Genomic DNA, 19098 nt, shown 5'->3' with positions numbered 1-19098 from the left:
GAAAAATTTAGGTTATTTAGGCACAAGTTGAGAGTAAGGATTTTTTTCATAAGGAGTTCTCTATTGTAATATATCTATGAAAGGACCTTTACTGAGTTGAGGATATAAATGAAACAAAACACCTTTCCCCTGCCTTCTATTTTAGAGCAAATTATTGGAGAGGTTTTTTCTCAGCTCTGCTTAAAACTGCCTGGTCTGCAAGGTACGCCTGTGTTAGTCTCAATGCAGTGGTGTTGTTAACAGTACTTTCCTTGATTAAACTGATCAGAGGGAGATAATAATTTTTAAATTGTTTGAATTATATAATATCTACCATTCATGACAAGACAGAGATATTGGAAAATACTTGTAATTATAAGTTGTATAAAACATGAGTGGCCTAGCCATGTGACACGGACACGGAAATGGTTTAGTTTATAGCTACAGAATATGAAATAGGACATTTTTGAAAGTCTAAAGGGGAGTTAAGTCTCCTGGGTCACACAGAAATCAGGTGGGATTTAAGATCTTCCATCACCCAAAATGAGCATACAGGTTCATTGGCTTCCATAGGGCTACATTAGTTACATCATCGGATTTCGTGTCAGAAGGCAGATGTTCAGTGCACAAAAATTATGACGTTGCATCAAGGAATTGGGATGATTTCAGGATGCTTTTAGACAGCAGTAAAGCTCCTGGTCAGTGTTGAGGGCCAAAGAGCCATGGTTTCCTTACCCAGATTTGTGGCTGGATCACTGTTCTAACTAATAAAATGGTTAACAGTGACTCTATTGTTAGGGTACTTTCCTGTCCTGTTAACTAAAATAATATGTTGTATTTTCACAGAGCCTTATCAGGTCAAAGTAAACTTTACCAAATATGGAGTCATTATAAATTCCGCTGATACTATAAACATCACGTACATTTGAACCTTGCAGAAGGATTGGGTTTTTTCAAATGTTCTTCTGCTGCTGCAAGCGGAATTCTGAAGAGTAGTATTATTTCTCATCTTCCTCCTTTATTTCTAGTCAGGATTTGAATGTAAAGGGAGAGCACTGACTTTTTCATAATCAGCAATGCTACTTTATCCTAAGAAAACAGAAACAACCAAGGTGCCATCTATTCAGCACTGCTCAGTGTTTGTTCACAGGGTTTGATTCCCTTGTAATCCCCTTCCATTACAGAGCTGCTGTGCCTGAGGATGCATTCACCTGAGAGGCAGGATCTCAGGACTGATTCAGTTCCACTGTCTGCACTAGCATATTTTAAGATGCTAATCCCTGTTTGTAAGCCATAATAAATAGGCAGCATGCTGCTCTAAGTAATACCTTGGTGGGTAATGGGAATGAGTCACAATGATAACATCCTGGTTGTTTGACTGTGAACTAATACAAGTTAAAAATGTAATGTGTTCCTTGTTAAGAGAACACCTTCTTATTCTGACTGCTAAAGAGTGGCTCAGTGTTGCATTTCTAAAATCGTTAATCTTAACAAGAGTTTGATGCAAGGGTTAAATTTACTTAAAACTTTCCACCCTTTTTCTCCTAATCCCACTCCTGCAACCACGCTTTAAACATGCAGGAGCCAAGATGCATGTTCCAAGGTTAATGTTGTATGTGTTCAAAAAGGAAAAGACATGTTAGGACAAATGTCATCCTAAGCCTTATTCAAGTGCTTTAAAAAGATGTATGTGTATGTTCTGTGCTGTAGTGCAGATGCATCTACTGTGGAAGAGGAAAGGTATTCTTTTGGCCAGAGGCAAAATTCCCTCTTGTGTGAAAAGTGACCATGATCTTGTCTATATCTAGAAGTAATAACCATGGCTTACTGTGTCTTATCTATTAACATATGCAGTGTGGGGAGCTGCATTTGGGTTTGGTGTCTTTCACCAGCAAAGCATTAATTACTTCTAAATTGGTGCACTGAGAATTTTGAGGACTTTTTTTTAACTAGAAACCCTGACATTATGTCGGCTGTGAAGTGTTGGGTAGCTTTCAGCATTTTTGACTGCATGCATCCAGGTTGAGGTAGTAGGTTGTATAGTTTAGAATTACACCAAGGGAGATAACTGTACAACCTCCTAGCTTTCCTTGGGTCTTGCACAGAACGGCGTGATGAGCGACCATAATTCCTCAGCAATGTTTGCTCTGGACACATGGAACAGGAAAGAGCAGGTAAGATGAGCTGGAAAACCTGTTATTTTCTTCTGCCACTCTAGGACTTCAGAAATGTTCATTCTCTTGGCATTTTTTACCTGTTGGTGCTATATTATTGAGGATTTTGCAAATTCAGTGGACTAGTAATACTTGTCTTCCTTTATTAGCATTCAAGCAGCACAATGTGTAACATTCCTAAAAAGCACCATGGCAACATATCAGTGTTATCGCCTTTGCAGTCAGCAATCAGAAGTCTCCAAAGGTAACATGAAAAACATCCTGTATTGTATCTGTTATTGAGGTGTGTAAGCAGGTTTCCCTTTGCATTAGTCTTTGGCTGGTTTGGTTAGTTCTACACCAGGAGCTAAACAAGGCTGTGCCCTGTGGCAGTGTGAGACCTGGCACACTCATTGTCTCTCAGGAAGCGTAGGAGGTTGGTGCTGATGCTTCCAGATAAAGCCTGTAAGGGTTTTTGTGAAAGTACCTAAATCTACACAGTCCTCAGGAGAGCTGTTTTTAGGGAATATCTATTAGCAATTACAGTCGGCTAAAATGGTGATTCTTAAGGGGGTTTTGTCCCCCTAGGCTTGTACAGTTACATTAGGTGTTTCAAAGGCTGATGCTTCTGGACACATCCAGTAGAGGTGGTTTGCTTCTCCCTCACAAGAGTTTGGATTAAGGAGCTGTGGAACCACCTCAAATTTTGTGGAGGAACTGTGTGGAGAATGGGTACATGGTGAGCCAGCTATTCTGGGCAAAAGACCATGTTTCTGATTTATCTTCCATGTCTAAAATGCAGGGACTATACCAAGTATATCTGGCTGCTATTGAAATCTACAGCTTTATTTGCCTAAGGAAAAAAAAACTCTGAAACTCTGGCATTTATCTGGTAAAGTTTAAACACAAGTGTCAAGGTCTTCAAGCTGGCATTGTTCAGGATTCTGGTCCCCTGGCAGCCTGAGTGAAGATGGTGGCTGTAATGTTTGGTCAGGGCCCAGAACATGAGCTGTATTGCGTCTTTTGACTACATATATGACTAATTCTGACAAGAGGTTTAGGGTTCCCAGATAGAAGAGAGGCTGTTTGCTAGTGGATAAACTTTCTAAGTTAGCGAATAAAAGTAAAAGGTAGGCACAGGGTTCATTTTGTTAGGCTACTCTAAAAGTGTGAAAATGATAACAATATTTGGAGATATTCTACATTACCCAGAAAAATGTTTTTTCTGGTAAAACGGCACTTAAAAACTTCAATATCTGCAAATTCTTGTTCACTGAGTGCAAAGAGAAGCTGTTGGTTTCTCAGGTGTTACTCAGTGCTCAATTATTAGTCATTCAAAGAGTGGATTAGTGGGATTTTGTTTCTTCTTGTTTTCAAAGAGGTTACATATATCACCGCCATGGTTTATAACTCTGCAGTTCCTTGGGACAAGGCAAGTATCCGAGTGAACACAATGCTGCCTCTGTGGTTCATGAAGGCACATATATCAAACACGTGCAGGTAGTTAAAAAAGAGGAATCTTTTTGGCACATTTTAGGCAGAACTTCCCCCCCCCCCCCTAAATCTTCTTGCAGATGGAAGTGAAAATATTCAGCTGTGAATCCACAAGCTACATTGACTCGCATCCAGTGTAGAGCTGTTCCGTAAGGGTTGATTATTTTTTTGTTGTTGTTTTTTAACCTGCATTGTACTTCTCTAGGAATAGCTTTATGAATGGGGAGTAATAACTCCCAAATAAGAACAGTCACTTTTCTTTTTGATGGGAGCATTTTAGATCTTATTTGCACACATATAAGGGAACTTCTTAACGTTCAAAAATAGCAGTTATTTATTCTAATACACACAATTGTGGCTATCAAACTTAGATAAGTATGTTAATCATATGATATGTAAATCAAATGATCTCTCTTGCTCCAAAGAACAAGGAATAATAATTAAAAAGGAGAATGGTCAGTGGTAAACATAATTCAACGTGCATATTTTTCTTCTGAACAAAATAGCATTCCAGCTCTCCCCGTGACGAGGGGAATGTATTGTCAATTAATTAGACTTCCATCATATGTCCTCGGATGCCCTTCTATCATATGCCTTCCATATGTCCTTATGTCATATGCCTTCCATATGCCCTCTGTGTAATTAAGCTTCTATCATATGGCTTGTATCATATGCCATTTCAATAGATTTCCAAGAGAATATGGCAGTGTTACAATTATGGACCTTTTGCAATGAGTAAAGCAACAACTCATGAGCTGTAGACTAAAAGAGGAGGAGGCAAAAGGAAGGTGGCTCACCCTGAACAGTTCCTTTAACTGCCATTTTTGTTTCTCTCAGCTTGGGCAATGAACAGACAAAGATGTTCAAAGTTTTCCTTGTTTTTCATTACATTCCCAGTTTTTATTCAGCTAAGCCTGTAAATAGTCAGAGAGATAGCAACCGTTTTTCAGCGAACATTTCCACTGGAATGTAAAATGCAAAAGAAGTGATCTACCTCCCTGAAAACTGTCCTGGGATAATGAAATGTAAACTTTGATCTTGGTTTTGTCCCTTCAAGTCTGTAATGCAAAGTGAAGCACTAGAAATCTCATGGTTAGAGAATTAATGAAAATGAGATGGTACCTTTTACTTAAGCACGCATCCCTGTTCTCCCTTACGGACCATGGGTGCAGAGAGTATTGTGCTTTTCTTGGTATGGTGATCGCTTGGTAGGTAGTATCCTAATGTTCAAGAATACGTAGTGAAATGAATTCCAAATTTACTGTGACTTGTTAAGGATAAAGACCAAAAACAGGCACTGATGCTTATATACGTAATGAAGAAAACTGCAAGCATCCGAGGAATGATGAAGTCTTGGAATGGTTTCCAATGAGAAGATGGCAGCTAGTGTGCTCATTTGCCTTATGCACATTTATTTATCTGTGCCTTCTTTCTTCCCAGCAACTTCTGAGACTATTTTCTAATCCCGGTCAGATTTGATAGAGGAGCAGTGACTTCTGAGACTATTCTGCTCCAGAAAGGTTTACAGAAATTATGGAAATCATAGCCATACATCCAGCAGTCAGGAAGAAGATTGAAAGGACAAAGGGAAGGTAAAGTAGTCATATGTGCTGAGGTGCCCAAACTATAAAATGGAGAGCAGTTTGTAGCATATGCCAGTTTACCTGGATTAACTGGATTGAATGAAGTAATGAGAACAGTTCAAACAGATTCCCACTGGCTAGTAACCAGCGCGTCCCTGAAGACTTTGTACTGTAGTTGCTAGAGCATGCTAAAACCCATACCATCATGACTTCACTGCTATTTTTATGTGCTCTGCCTAGATTATGCTAGAATTTACCAAACAATGGCCCTATATTTTGCTGTGTAGGCATACTGTTAGCCACTATTTATAATATAGGTGCATTCCTGAAAGACAGGTAACAGGTCTTATTTTGGCTTAATCATTTTATTTTCAACGGAATTCTCATTTAAAACACACACAAAATAGAACCAATCTCACTGGAAGCTCTAGGACATTAGGGAGATTATTTTGAAAAATTCATGTTGTGGTCCTGCATCATCATTAGTTTGCTGGTGCCACAGTCATAAACCGCATACTAAGGGAAGCCTTTAAGCCTCTTGTAGTGTACACTGAAATTATCTATCAAGAATAACTACTAAAGTGTTGTATTCAGAAATACCTTTTTTGTTTTTCCTGTTTGCTGGGCAGCTAGAAAATACTTGCAATAGTGCACCATTGGAAATTTTCTTTTGCTTCTGTGTTTTCTGTGGCTGTGATGCCTGTGAAAGATGGCCACCTTACAGTCTTGAAGAAGGAGGAACTCTGCTTATCCACAGAATTAGTACCTGACTGCTTGCGGCTCCATAAGTGTCTTCTGACCATTCTGTTGTGTGGCCTCACAGTTCTGCTTGGGGAGGGTAAGATGGTAAGAAAGCTGAGGCACGGGCTGTTTCCTGAGACCTGAATGGTGTTCCTTTGGAAAGGAGGTTGTAACTCAGAAACTTTGACTGTTAGAGGGATTTTTTTTTCCTTATTTTTTTTTTAAAAACAATGCCTTTCATCTGTTTCCACACCCAGCTGAAACTATGCTGCAACACTTCTGCTGCTAAATCAGATGCATTAAGTACAGTCAAATTTGTACATAAAAGTTTTGTAAGAACTGGGATGAAATAGAATGGAATGCCAGAATGACTCATTGTTTAATGAATAAGGCCCTAAGTGTTCTATTGGTGCCATTTATAAATCCGTATAAAATGTATAGAATTCATGTCATAACTGGAATTCCAAGCACAGCAACCTTGTGAGCTAAATTATGATGATGATAGGGTACTGCATAAATTAATATGAATTCTAACACGCTTCTGCTTGAAAGCTGCTCAGACAGTTAAAAATAAGACAATTTCATTACACAGATTCAAAGCCCAGACCTCAGAAATGCTGCTATGCTCTCCTTTTGAAATTATAAATTACTGAGGAAGGAAGTTCTTTTTGTGCATGTTAGTGTCAAAAAGTATAACCTATAAGGGAAACAGATGTCCTTTCAATTAGATGTAGATAATTGATTGAAATGCATAGTGCGATTGGAAAATAAAAGAATTAGCTGGTATAGACCAGCTCAATATTTGGAACTCTTCTATTGGAAATGAACAGTGTGAGGCCAAAGCAGAGATCTGAACACATAGCTCTGACTAACACTGTCCTTCTCAGTCTTACATTTCCCTTCTCGTAGCTTGGTGGCTTAGATATACAACCAGGTGAATTTCAACATTTCCAGCATGAGTTTTTGACATAAGTTCTATATCCATTCAAACTTCAGTCAGAGACAAACTCATATATGTGTGCTGTTCGGCTGTCAGGATTTAACCTTGTGATAAAAGCTTCCAGTCTAAACTGGGACAGAAAGGAAATCTGACATTTGGAAATTTCCCATAGCAGAGGAAGATCCAAAACTTTTAACTTGAGAACACCTACCCCACCCCCACCCCTTTTTTTTCTTTCTTTTTCAAGCAAGACAAAACTTTAAGTTGCCCTGACCCCACTGATGCTCCAGGCAGTCCCAGTTACATATATTTAGATATATATATTCAAAATATAAAATGTATTCTCCCTGAGCAAATAATTTTTTACATGCAATAGTGTGAAATTAGCCTCTTTGTGCAATGTCATGGATGTCATGGCCCTGTTTCTTGGTTAAATAAGTTCAAGAATCAGGTTTCTGGGGCAAATATGGAAAGAAATTTAAATTCCACATTTTGTGTTATATGCAGTGGCTCCTCCTCACCACCACCTTTCCCTGCTTCCTTCTCAAAGTCATAGAAAACAGCTTCCTCTCCAGTTAGGTGGTCCAAGATTGTCTGAGGTGTACTGCAAATGGAATGCCACTGGCTAAGAAATATTCCAAGCACTTACTTTCTTAAAAGCAGGAGAGAGCCACTACTAGTGCTAAGGATGAAGACACTTACCTATGGGGGAAAGAGCTGTCAGCCCACAAGTGAGGACCCTACCAGTGGCTGCAGGATACCTGCTGGAGCTACTCCCTGGCTCCTGCCAGACATCTCTCAATGTACAACCACTTTTTCTTTTTCAAGAAAAGAGCCCACCATACTCAAGACCCTTTCTAAGAATACTGTTTGAGAACAGTGTAAGTATAGCCACTATGGAGTCCTTGATTTCTGTTTTCCATCTACGTTCTTGTAGGTTCCCACATTCAGGTGACCAAATCACCACGTCTTGCCACAGAGGAGCAGATGTTGTGGTGCAGGGCTCTCACTTGCCCCCCTCAGGTCATTGAGGATAAGTCCGCTTCAAGTGTGAGTCACCCTGCTGCCATTTTTCCTTCAGCCCTTTGCTCAGGTCTGACAAGACTGTAATTTCTCTAAGCTTGTCTTTGTTACAGGTGTGACACACAGCTGAGAGGGTTTCATTATGGCTTTCATAACGTGTTAAGGAAATGTCAGGATCAAGTAATTTATAATTAACAGTGATGTGTAAATGTCATGTCTAACAATTGTAGTGTAAGAGTGGTTTTGTGAATGGGCCATTTTTTACACATGCAACTGTCAATGTCCAAAAAAGCCATAACTAGTCAGGCAAATGGCTGATAAAGGCAGAGATTTATTTTCTTTTGTTTACTCCTCACAGAATTCTGGATAGATCTTGTTGTCTGTTGCTCTGACATTCAGTAGGGATATAAAGCTCAAGCCATGAATGGATGCTTTTATGAACATTTTAGGGCTTGATCCTATTATAAACACAGAGTGGATAAACCCCTGCACAATAGTGATGTGAAACTCATATGAGTGTTGTCTGTCTGTATTTTTGGGACCAAAGACAATAAGGCATGCAGTGTAGGAGCTGTACTACCAAATCTGAGGAGAGGAAGAGTGGCTTAAAAAGGTGCCAGCAGAAATGGTCCTAAGCAGGGAGATATCCAAAATTGATATACTGGCACCATTCCCTTTAGAAAGGAAAAACAAATTGACATTACAATGAAAAGAGAGGAAGGAAGAGGTAGACTGATAAATTCTCGTAGTTTCACTAAGTGAATGCAAGGAGACATGCAGAGAAATTAAATGGTGACAAATTGAAAATATTTTGAAAAGCAATTCTTTCCCACCAGTTTTTAATTAAAAAATGAACTTAATTGCTTTTAGAAGTTAATGGGAAGTTTGCAAGTCTAGAACAGATTAGATACTTATGTTTTCAATAACCATACATAGAATTATTGTAATTCATTATAATAACTTTAGAACTGAGTTTAGACTTCATGTTTCAAGGTTCTGCATGAAGTACAGCAATTCAAGACCAGGGAAAAACCAGTAGGAAGGACAGCTCTTGATTGTCCAAAGCCACTAATTCTTGTCACTGTTGGAGAAGGTGTGTTAGAGAAGTCTGGATTCTGACCCATTCTATGTCTGTCTCCTGCAAAGGATTAAGCGCATAGTTTGCCACCGACAAATAAAAGTGAAAGGCTGAGAGGAGTTTGGCCTTCACTTGGGCTCGTGTATTGAATAACTGCACTATAGCAGTTTTAGTAGTAATTATCCAATGACATGGGCCACCTCCAGCTCCTTACGGTTACCATGTGCAATGGGAAAGGATTGCCGGACCACTGTCCAGAAGCTGAAGCAGAAGGTGAATGACTTATCCAAGGCCAGGCAGTGTATCATTGGGAGAGCTGTGTGCAAAAGCCAAGTCAGCTGGATTGCAAATCTGTGTCCAAACATGCATTGTGACCTTTCCATTCCTCATTAAATTTGTTTCTTGGCACTCTGGTATTACCAGGAGGAATAAAAGTTTGAGAAACAGTGAGGAGGGTTACACCTGGTTCTGCTTTCACACCGACTTTTCAATATGAGGTTAGAGCTGGTCCTCACCATGCAAGAGCATGACATACAGGTACAGTCCAGCTGTCACTTGACTGCTGTGGGATGTGATGAGCTCAGGTGTGGTGCTGCACTAGCCACAGCCCTCCTGCTCAGGAGCCTGAGCTGGCACATCCATGCGGTACTGCTGGAGATTTGTAGTTGCAGCAGCTCAGGCTGGTGCTAGATTTGGGGTCACTACAGTCAGTCCCCTGAAGAGCATAGGCACACCCTTTGTATTCCTTAGCTTAAGTGAGATTTAAGGAATCATTGTAAATAGCAAGCCAAACCCATTCCCAGATTAATGACACTGATGGGGGGTTATTGTAAAGTCTGGTTTCCTTGTGTTTGAAGTGGCTGCTCATCTCTTCTGACAAGGAATAGCAATTGTGGCATCAGAGAGTGGTTTGCAATAGTGGTGTTTGCAGTCTGTCAGAGGCCACAGCTTCCCCTTGGCTTTCCATTTCCTCTCATAAATGAGGTTGTTAGATTTGGAGGACAGGATTTTAAAAAAAGAATGAGGAAGAGAAGAAAAAGCAGGAAGGAAATGGGAAGGCAAGAAGGCAAGACATGATTGCTCTCAGCTACAGATCTTGTGGTTTGAGTTGATGTTAGAGATTGCCTTTCCAATAGGTTTTGAAATGTGAAAGGAGAACTGATTTTACAAGAGCCCTAAGATAGGGCATGTGATTCCCTTCATTTGTACGTGAGAATAATTATTGAATGAGACATTAAACAGCTTAGGTCTTAGTGGAAAAAATAAAATCAGTGTCCACTACTTACTGTGTTAGTAATGGTGTAGTTAGACTGCTGAATCATGTCTGTTTGTAGAATTCTAGGATAGAAGTCACTGATCAGCAATCTGTAACCACGGTGCTGTAATAAATCCACAAGGGCCGTATGTTGGTGGCTGCATTTCATAAAGTGACTACTCGGGACTTTGCATCAGAATGAGGGAACGGTGGTCTCTTCCTTCTTCGGTAAAAGAGGAAGACATCCACACTCTGCTGGTGGAATTGCTAGTGTGAGGGGTTCTATGATGCTCCATTTTGTTTATATTCCAGTGGAGGGGCAACTTTTAATCGCAAAATACATACCCACAATCTCATTACATGGTGTGTAGAGCCTCTCAGGAAGTATGCCCACCAGCTCACTGCTGTGTGTTTTAGAAGAAGTGGGGGGGATCTCATAAAACATTCTGTCTTGGTGCTGTCTAACATTGTAGCTGTATATATGTATATGTTTGTCATGTGCCTATGAAGTAGCAAATTGCAAACCAACAATGACTAATGAGTTCAAGAGCCATAAAAGGTTATTTGGAGCAAAGAGAAATGTGTGATAACTTTTAGACTAACAAGGTGCAAGACAGTATGTGTGCAGAGACTCAGTCCTGCACCAAAATTGAGTCAAGAGGTCCTGAGGCGTAACTAGAAATGGTCCAGAGAAGCAATGATGTGGGGATGTGGGGGTGCTCAGTGAGGCACTTCTGTCAGCTCTCAGTAGCAAGGAATTCTCAATATATGTTGAAGTCCAGGGTTAAACATTTAATCTATAAATTCATGCTAGGAATTAAGACAGACTACTTGACATCTGAAGTCACTTCTATGTAATAAAAAAAGCCTTTTAAAATTATTTAAACTATGCTTCTCTTGCCTTTTAAAACCAGGGGAAGCTGTGCAAGTGAGATGGGCCTTGGTTTGTAATAAATTCATGCAAATGACAGCAGGATTTTTGTCTTTCTCCTGCCATGGCTTTGAAAGGACTTAGATCCTGGTTTAGGCTGCAAAGAAAACGCTTCCAGCTGCCATTTCCGTGAATGCTACTCTGAATCTCGGTAATAGAATCACGTCATCTGGTCATCCCAAAGTCTGTCAGTTAGCTTACAGACAAGCTGTAGGCAATGGGACTCCAACGTATCTTTAATGGCATTGCTCAAGCAGTGCCTTGAGACCCACAGAGGCAGTGAATTCCGATGTAACTGTCCACATTTTTGTTTGCTTCTTGTATGACGTGGGCCTGAAACCTCAACGGTAATTCACTGGAGTAACGATGAGGACAAAATGAATCCTTCCTTTGCCTGAGTATCTGAGGGTGGTTTGAAAACTCCAACTAGGACAGAATTCACTTGGGAGGTTCAAAGTTTGTAAAGCAGCTCCCTTACATGTTGTGAAGCCCTTGGTCTGCCTCATGCCACACTGCATTACATATTAATGCAGGCCTTGCATTATATATTAGCGCAGATTTGTCCTCAGATACCCTGCTGTGGAGAAGGCCATTTTTAAATCTTTAATAGGGCATTAGAGCAATTTGCCTGTGATTTAGTGTTAAGTGGGCAAGGAGAGTGGTGACAAACGAAGCCAGGAGGCCCTAAAATTCTTTGAATATTCCATGTTTTCCTGGAACTGTTGTGAAAAGGCTGCCAGAAAGGTCTTGGCAGGTTTTCTAGGTGGCTGGCCAAGTCTGAAGCAAATGTGGATAGTTAATAGGCGAATGCAGCTCTGGTTCCAAGATCATATGTATATAACATACGTTTTTATTTAAGAAATCCCACCCCATGGAGGAGCAAATGTAGTGCTAATATATCTTGCTGAAAGAAAATAGCAAGGGAAAAAAACCTGTCATCTTGTAACAATAAAACAAGGGATCTTTTGCCCTTACTTTTTAGTGACTTGGATTGTCAGTTGAAGAAGAGAAGATGTAGGAAATGAAATCACTAAGACAGGCAGTGGCTTTCCCATGAGGGCCCCATGTTAATCAGGAATGGCTTATGTAGCAATAGCTTACATCTAAGAGAAAAGGCAGAATTTGTTCAAAGAATGGATTTCCATTGGTAGATAGACTCTTTGTTGTTACCATGCAAGTAATTAAAAATGGCAACTAAGCGGGAAAGTGATCAAATAATGACTCGGGACCTGCTGCTGCAGTTGGTTCCGTGTGGAAAGTCCAGTCTAGCATGAAGCATTGAGGCCACCTGTGTGGGTCAAACTGTAAGAGTTAAGAGCTGCTACTGAATTATCCCAGGTACAGGCTTACTGTCATGACTGGCGGGAGCTATTGCTGGGAAATGTGAGTTCAGATTTCTCTGAGACACCAGGTGAATTAGCTTTGTAATTTTTAAATTGTCTCTACTGTGAGGGATTCTTGTTTGAATACAGCTCATGGGGTCCATCTTGTTTTATTATTAATGGAGTGGAGATTGTGCACGGCCTCTACGGTTACAGTGGAGCAATTATTGTTCTTTTTTTTTTCTTTTTTAAAGTTGTTGGTGCAGACCCTGAAGTTCTGCTACAGACTCCCCTGTGGGACCTTGGATGAGCCACGTCTTTTTCTTTGGTTTTATTCACTATACCTTGGATGAGCCACGTCTTTTTCTTTGGTTTTATTCACTATCTATGAAATAGAGGTCCTTGTTCCTCATAAGGAGTATTGTAAAGACAGAGAGGAACTGATCGTATGTGAATTGTTCAGAGGCAGTCATATTGCATGTGATATTGGAATTGCAAGTGAGCATGATATATATCTCTTTGAAGAAATATGGACTACCTCCATGCTGGCATACGTTCATTAGCTGTACAAAGTTAAAATCAACAATATTTATAACCTAATACTACTTTTAGACAAATAAAATCAACTAGAAATGGTTATTACTACACTTTAAAAATCCCAATTCATGTCATTTATTATCATAATAAGTTAAATAATCTGACATTCCAGTTGTGCTCTTTTCTTCATTTTGTATCTCATAAAAATGTTACATTGTCTTTTTGCATTATAAAACCAACTAAATTTAAGTTTAGGGGGTACTAAAGCCTGCACTGCAACTTGAAGTGATGCAGAAGTGTGAACTGGCACCAGGAGTGGGGAGACTGGCTGCTGCACTTGCGTCCCGCTGCTATTTCTGGCATGCAGAGACTAAGCAGCATCTGATGGGCCGAAAGTAAGTCCTCAGAGGCTGCTGCATCCTCCTCGCGTTCTGACATTCATTCTGTCTGTCACATGCCTCTCGATATGTGGCTTTCTAATTTTTAATACACTCTCACCACCAGCAAAGAAGCTGAAAACAAATTACTGTATGTTAAGACCTCTGTGTCTGGTTTCACAAGAGGTGAAGGTGACTGGGGCTGCGTTCAGACTTCCCCCGTGTTGAAGTGCCCAAGCCTGTTATGTCTTTGACAGCAATACCTAAACAGCTTGGCATCCTGTAGATACCCTGTGAGAAGAGACTCCCTGTCCCCAGGAGCTTGCAGGCTAAATGGATAAGGCAGGCAGAAGAGGAAGCACGAAGAGAAGGGGAGACTTGCCCAAGCCACTTAGCACACCGAGTGGCAGGACTGGGAATAGGAACAGGCCTTTTGGATTCTCACCACTGTCATCACCACTGATTTGGGATTCCTCTGGCTGGTTCTATGCCAGCTTCTGCCTGTCCCTGTGCAGGGACTGGTGGCTTGGGCTCACCAACCAGTTGTAGAAAATATTTTGGAGTCATACCTCTTGGTTTAATTCTTAAGCAGTGGCTGAGACAAGTGTTTTTTTCTTGAGAGAAATATACCCTCATTTGTTGTTCAGTTATTTGTGTTTGGCTTTTTTAATTGTGTCAACTGCAGGCTGGAGCTGGAGCACTAGAAAACCTGAAAAACATTTCTTTCTTTGTTTTATCTTTTAAATAATTCCACCCTCTCCTTGAAAAGCAAGTTGGTGCTGGTTGAAAAGGCTGAATCTCACAGGAAGTCTGGGGGATATTTAAGGATAACTGTGCTTTGAGGTTCCTCAGGTCCCTGTGATCTCTCAGGGCTCTTCACAAACGTTAATTAAGGCTCATAGTCCCAACTCCTTTCTTACCTGCAGTAGTTATGTTACCTATTTGTGTTGGGTTTATGTAGGGGAGAATTGGAAATAAGTCTGCAGAACTGAGAGTCCACAGCAAATTCATGGAGAAGATGGGAAAGGTCTGTCGACTGCAGGCAGCAGCCCTCCAGTCTCTGAATTACAATCTTTCACAGAGTGACCCTAGCACTTCTTTGCTATTGAAATATAATTCATTCTAGCTTTGCTCTGTCACACAGATTTCTAGTTTTAATTTAATTTTCTGCTTTTCCTGCCAGGTGAGATTCCCAAAGTGTTCCTAAACTTTATCCATGTTTCTGAAGTTGAATCTGGGTTCAGCAGGTTGAATTCTAATTGAACAGCCTCAACGGATGTTGGTTTTGCTGGCTTTTTTCAGAAAAAAAAGAAGAAAGAGTTTATTGAGAGGGACCATCTTTTTCATGCAATGATTCTATTAGAATTTCAAGTAAATTTTAAAAAAGCATTAAATGTTGACCAGATAGAATACTTCTGTAGCGACCTTGTAAGTTAATGTATTAATATAGCTCCATCATTTAGTAACTGAAATACTACAAAATTTGTCAGACTTCCGGTATGAAGCTTCAGATCTTAGGAAATCATGTCACCAGCTTGAAACAGGTTAGACTTACCCAAAATTTTAGTGAGGTTCTTGGAGTTTTTGTTATGTTTTAAGTGAAGTGAGTCTTACATGAAACTTTTGTGGACCTGAAACCATGTGAAATACGAGGGGTTTCAGGTACCTTATGTGATATGGAAATGGCAAATCATGCAAAAGTAGATGTAATACTTTTTTTCATGACTTCACATAAAATCGAGTTTCACCTTGAGTTTTCAGACCAGTGTGTACAGAACTCACGGATAGGGGCAGATTGTTAGCTCCCCCAACGCAAAAGGCACATCACTCGGGGTACTGCATTCCCACTTCTCATACTTTTTCTTTGATAATTGGACGAATTCAGCTCTGTAACCTTTCTTTTCAAATCTCTCTGTTCTACTGACTGACCTTTTGTTGAACTCTTCCCATTTTCCTATACATGGGTTCCAGTAAGGGCACCGAACGGTGCAGTATTCCAGGACCTTTCACCGGGAGGTGAACAGCACCACCTCATTTTGCTTTTTGCTTGCTTTACTCGCCTTGGGATTGAATTGTTTTATGGCCTTCTCACCTTATTATTTAATTGTTCTCCATTATCCAGGGATTGATATAGTTGGAGCTCAAAGATCTTTGAGAAAGCTGTTAGCAGAATTGGGGGATGGAGAGAAAATACAACTACCACCTTTTTAGTTGTGTTGCTGTCAGGATAGTGCTTGGGTGAGGTAATTTGCTAACACATGCCTTGTTGGGTTTGGAGGTGAAAGTTGGTGGATGAGTCAGTTTAAAAGGAATTGTTGGCAATGAAAGGGAATTTACGTGATCTTTAACCACACTCCGTCCTCTCTGTTGACTAACAGGATATCAGATGAGGATAACAAAAGTAATCTGGACATAGCAGCTCTCTTCCAAGGACCTCAGAACACTCCAAGGACATGGTAAGTATTGTTGTGATGATTCTGTATTTTGGGGATGCAGGGTAGGAAGAGGTGAAGTGATTTTATCACTGACTTGATGGGGAATTAGACAACAGTATACAAAACAGTGAGGTTCAAATTAGAAGTTTTTGGTTGTCAAGCTCCTCACTTGATAGAGCACTGTTCTGGTAATGCCCAAATCATGATGCCTTTGCCCAGCTTTGCTTTCCATATATGTGCCTCACACTGTGAATTTGTACCTTGTCCTCATGTCATTAGAATTCTTTGTTTGTATTATTAAATACTTTTTACTCCACTAAAGACATTTTATTAATTTGTAAACTATTCTCATATGTTATCATATATGCTGTCCATATAGCTGAGATGTAACTTATTTTAAAGGTATTTCCTAAATGATCTCTGTATAGTTTGCCCAGAGTGAAATTATTGATTTGTCTCAAAAAGGTCTTAAGGTTTTATAGTTAATGCTTAAGTCTCTAAACCATCCTCTCTGGCTGAGCATCCTTTCTCCTGTGTGCCTTCTACTTTGAATTGCTAATTCCAATTGGTCACAAAAAAGTAGTAATAGTTTGTCTTTACTCTGCTTTTGCTGTAACTGTGCACCTACCAACGTCTCTTCTTCCTTTGAACTTGTCTCCGTAATTAAACTCATTCTTCCTTTCTGTTTTCCAGCTTCTCTCTCCAAACTTTCTCTCACTCCATTTCTGCAAGACCTTTTCCTGCAAACCAGGGCCCTGAGAGGATTAGTGAAGGGGGTGCCAATTTATTTAAACCCACCTCAGCATGGTAGCAGCCAATTATTATAAGTTACTGAATTGGTAAATGACCTGTAGCACACAAAAGAAGCTTCAGTCTTCAGGTGTAGTTCAGAGTGGATAAGTGTCCACCTCACAGCTGCTCTGAACTTACCACCAGTTCTGGCATTTGGTTTGGGTTTGGTGGGTTTTTTTCTGCTTCTGAACCTGTTCACATTGGTAATGTGAACGCGCATGCTCAGGACTAAATGGACTGCAGAGACTTGGCCTCTTTAAATATGAGAGCAATTTTCAGGCCTCTTCCAGTTGCACTTATTTCACTGAAAAAAAAAATCCAAACAACCAAACAAACGCCCCAAACAACCAAAAAACAGAACAAAAGATAAATATGAGGAGCTGTGGAAACCCCTCAAACTTCCTCTGTTTAATTCCTGGTGGTCACAGTGCCAGGTGATGTTGCCATTTATGCTTTCTTCTGTAGTGCCTGGCTTGAATGATCCGAAAGCAGCAAGCTAAGTTAAATGCATGACTGTGATCAAAAGAGAATGACGCCTCTATTTTTTGTGCCAGCCTGCAGGCCCTTAGGTTTGGAATCTGAGTCTTTGAAAAACAAGGTTACTGGACTCTAGTAAATGAAGTGTCCGGATGTTACTGATGATTCATAAAAGCAATTAAAAAAGGAAAGTGCTTTTCCGCTGAGCGTAATGTCTTGGTTTGAAGATATCCTTAAGTGTGTGTGTAATGCTGCAAATAGTGGTCAGTGGGTAGTGACCACTGTGTTAGAGATTATGGATCTGTTTCCAGCATAATGCTTCTTTTCACATGGTTCTGATGATCAAATCCTTTTTTTTTTTCTTTGGTAGTTGAATTTTTCTTATTTAGTCTCTATTTCAAAATAGTTCCCATCTCTTCCTACTTCTTAAATTGGTGAAAAAAATCTGCTGAGGTGGTATATTTTCTGTGGGAGAAACATGTTATTTGCAGCGTAAATATTGAAGATGGCAAATAATTGAAATTTATCAAATATTACCCCCCTCCCCCCCATGCCACCCTCCTGCATTTCAGAGCTGACCTTCCACAAACACAGAACCCCTCATTTGTACAGCTTTCAAAGTGATTTTCAATAAGCAAGACTGAACTCAGTTAAAACATGAGTAGAATTATTGTTGTATACAAAGATCCCTCAGCCCGGCCACATTACCTAAGCAAGAAGTAGACCCTGAGGCATGCTCTACAAGCTTCTCCCTACATGGCTTTTCAAGTCATCTCCAACCAACCTATTAGCTGTTAGTGATGGCTACTAGGCTCTGCTGCTGCTGTTCTAGACCAGCCCTTTCCAGTCTTACTTCCTTCTCCAAGTGGATGCCTCTCACTTCTCTTGGGGCCTGTGCATATTCCAAAGCTGGGGCTTCAGGTTGCTTTGCCCTCGCTTGGTCAGCCTACGTATATGTGCTAAAGGGAAGCAAAATAGTTTACTGATTTATCATGGATCATTAGATGGAGTAACTATTCTTAAAACATCACCAGTATAGATACAATAATTAGAGGTGTGCTTTTGCTAACATTGCCAGCCTCTACCCTCTTGTACAGTACCCTTGGGTACTAAATAATTACCCATTTTGTGTGGTTATCTAGCTCACTAATTACCCACAAAAATTGGGGTCAGGTGTTAACTGCTTGAAATAAGTATCCTCCAAAGACTTGGTTAAATCGTATAAAGAAATCATGTGTTTGCAACAAAACTTTAAAAGAAAAAAAAATCAAACATTTTTTTGGAAGGAAGATAAGGGAACGTGCAAAAGACAATAGATGCAAATTGTTTGGTGTGATGGCAAAATCTTGCCTGCTGCTGGGATAGTGAGGGAATCTGTAGGGAGAGTGAAAGGATCGTTGGCAGATACAGTCTCTCTAATCCAGTCAACTTTTCCCAAAGATTAGATCCTTTAGTACACAAGGTTTGATTCTTCCCCTATCTAGGCTGATGTCAATCAGGATTATGTTGGTATAAATAAGAAAATTTGTATCCGTGATTCCCTGGACCGACTTCACTGCATAATCCCACCTCTTCTCTCACCCAGGGACTTCTGCGTTGCCTCCAATGATCTAATTATGCATTGTATATTTATTTCCATATGTTTATTTTAGTTGTTTCAAACTCTGTATGCATGCAAAATTTCATTCTGAGGCTGCTGCTTCTAAAATGTAGCTTGCTTTGAGTAATAATTTAATTCCTGTGCTCAGGGAGTTACCCCAGTGAGTCAAAGATTTCTAGATAGCCCCACCCTCCCCAACTTCCCGAACACTGCAGTCACTTTCTCTTTGCCAGACCCACACAAGATGTCTAGCTAGCCAAAATCCCAAGAGGCAGCTTCTCCTGCCTTCCCCATTTTGGCCCCAGAAAACTAGGAAATAAAGCCACAGGAGCCCTAAAGCCCTTGAAATAGCCGGCACGTGTAACAGAGGGATAGTTAATA

General features: G+C 40.2%; 1 protein-coding gene across 1 annotated transcript in view; it reads left to right on the top strand.

Moving 5' to 3' along the window:
- Positions 1-19098, top strand: part of LOC308054126 (uncharacterized protein) — a 97868-nt gene that overhangs the window by 66574 nt on the left and 12196 nt on the right. The window contains exon 8 of the mRNA XM_080366411.1: positions 15792-15869. Within this exon, the coding sequence (XP_080222537.1) occupies positions 15792-15869 (78 nt within the window). The remainder of the gene's footprint in view (positions 1-15791; positions 15870-19098) is intronic.

Source organism: Falco punctatus, assembly GCF_963210335.1.
Source record: "Falco punctatus genome assembly, chromosome: 16".
Lineage (NCBI taxonomy): Eukaryota > Metazoa > Chordata > Aves > Falconiformes > Falconidae > Falco > Falco punctatus.
This window is presented reverse-complemented; position numbering and strand designations above follow the sequence as displayed.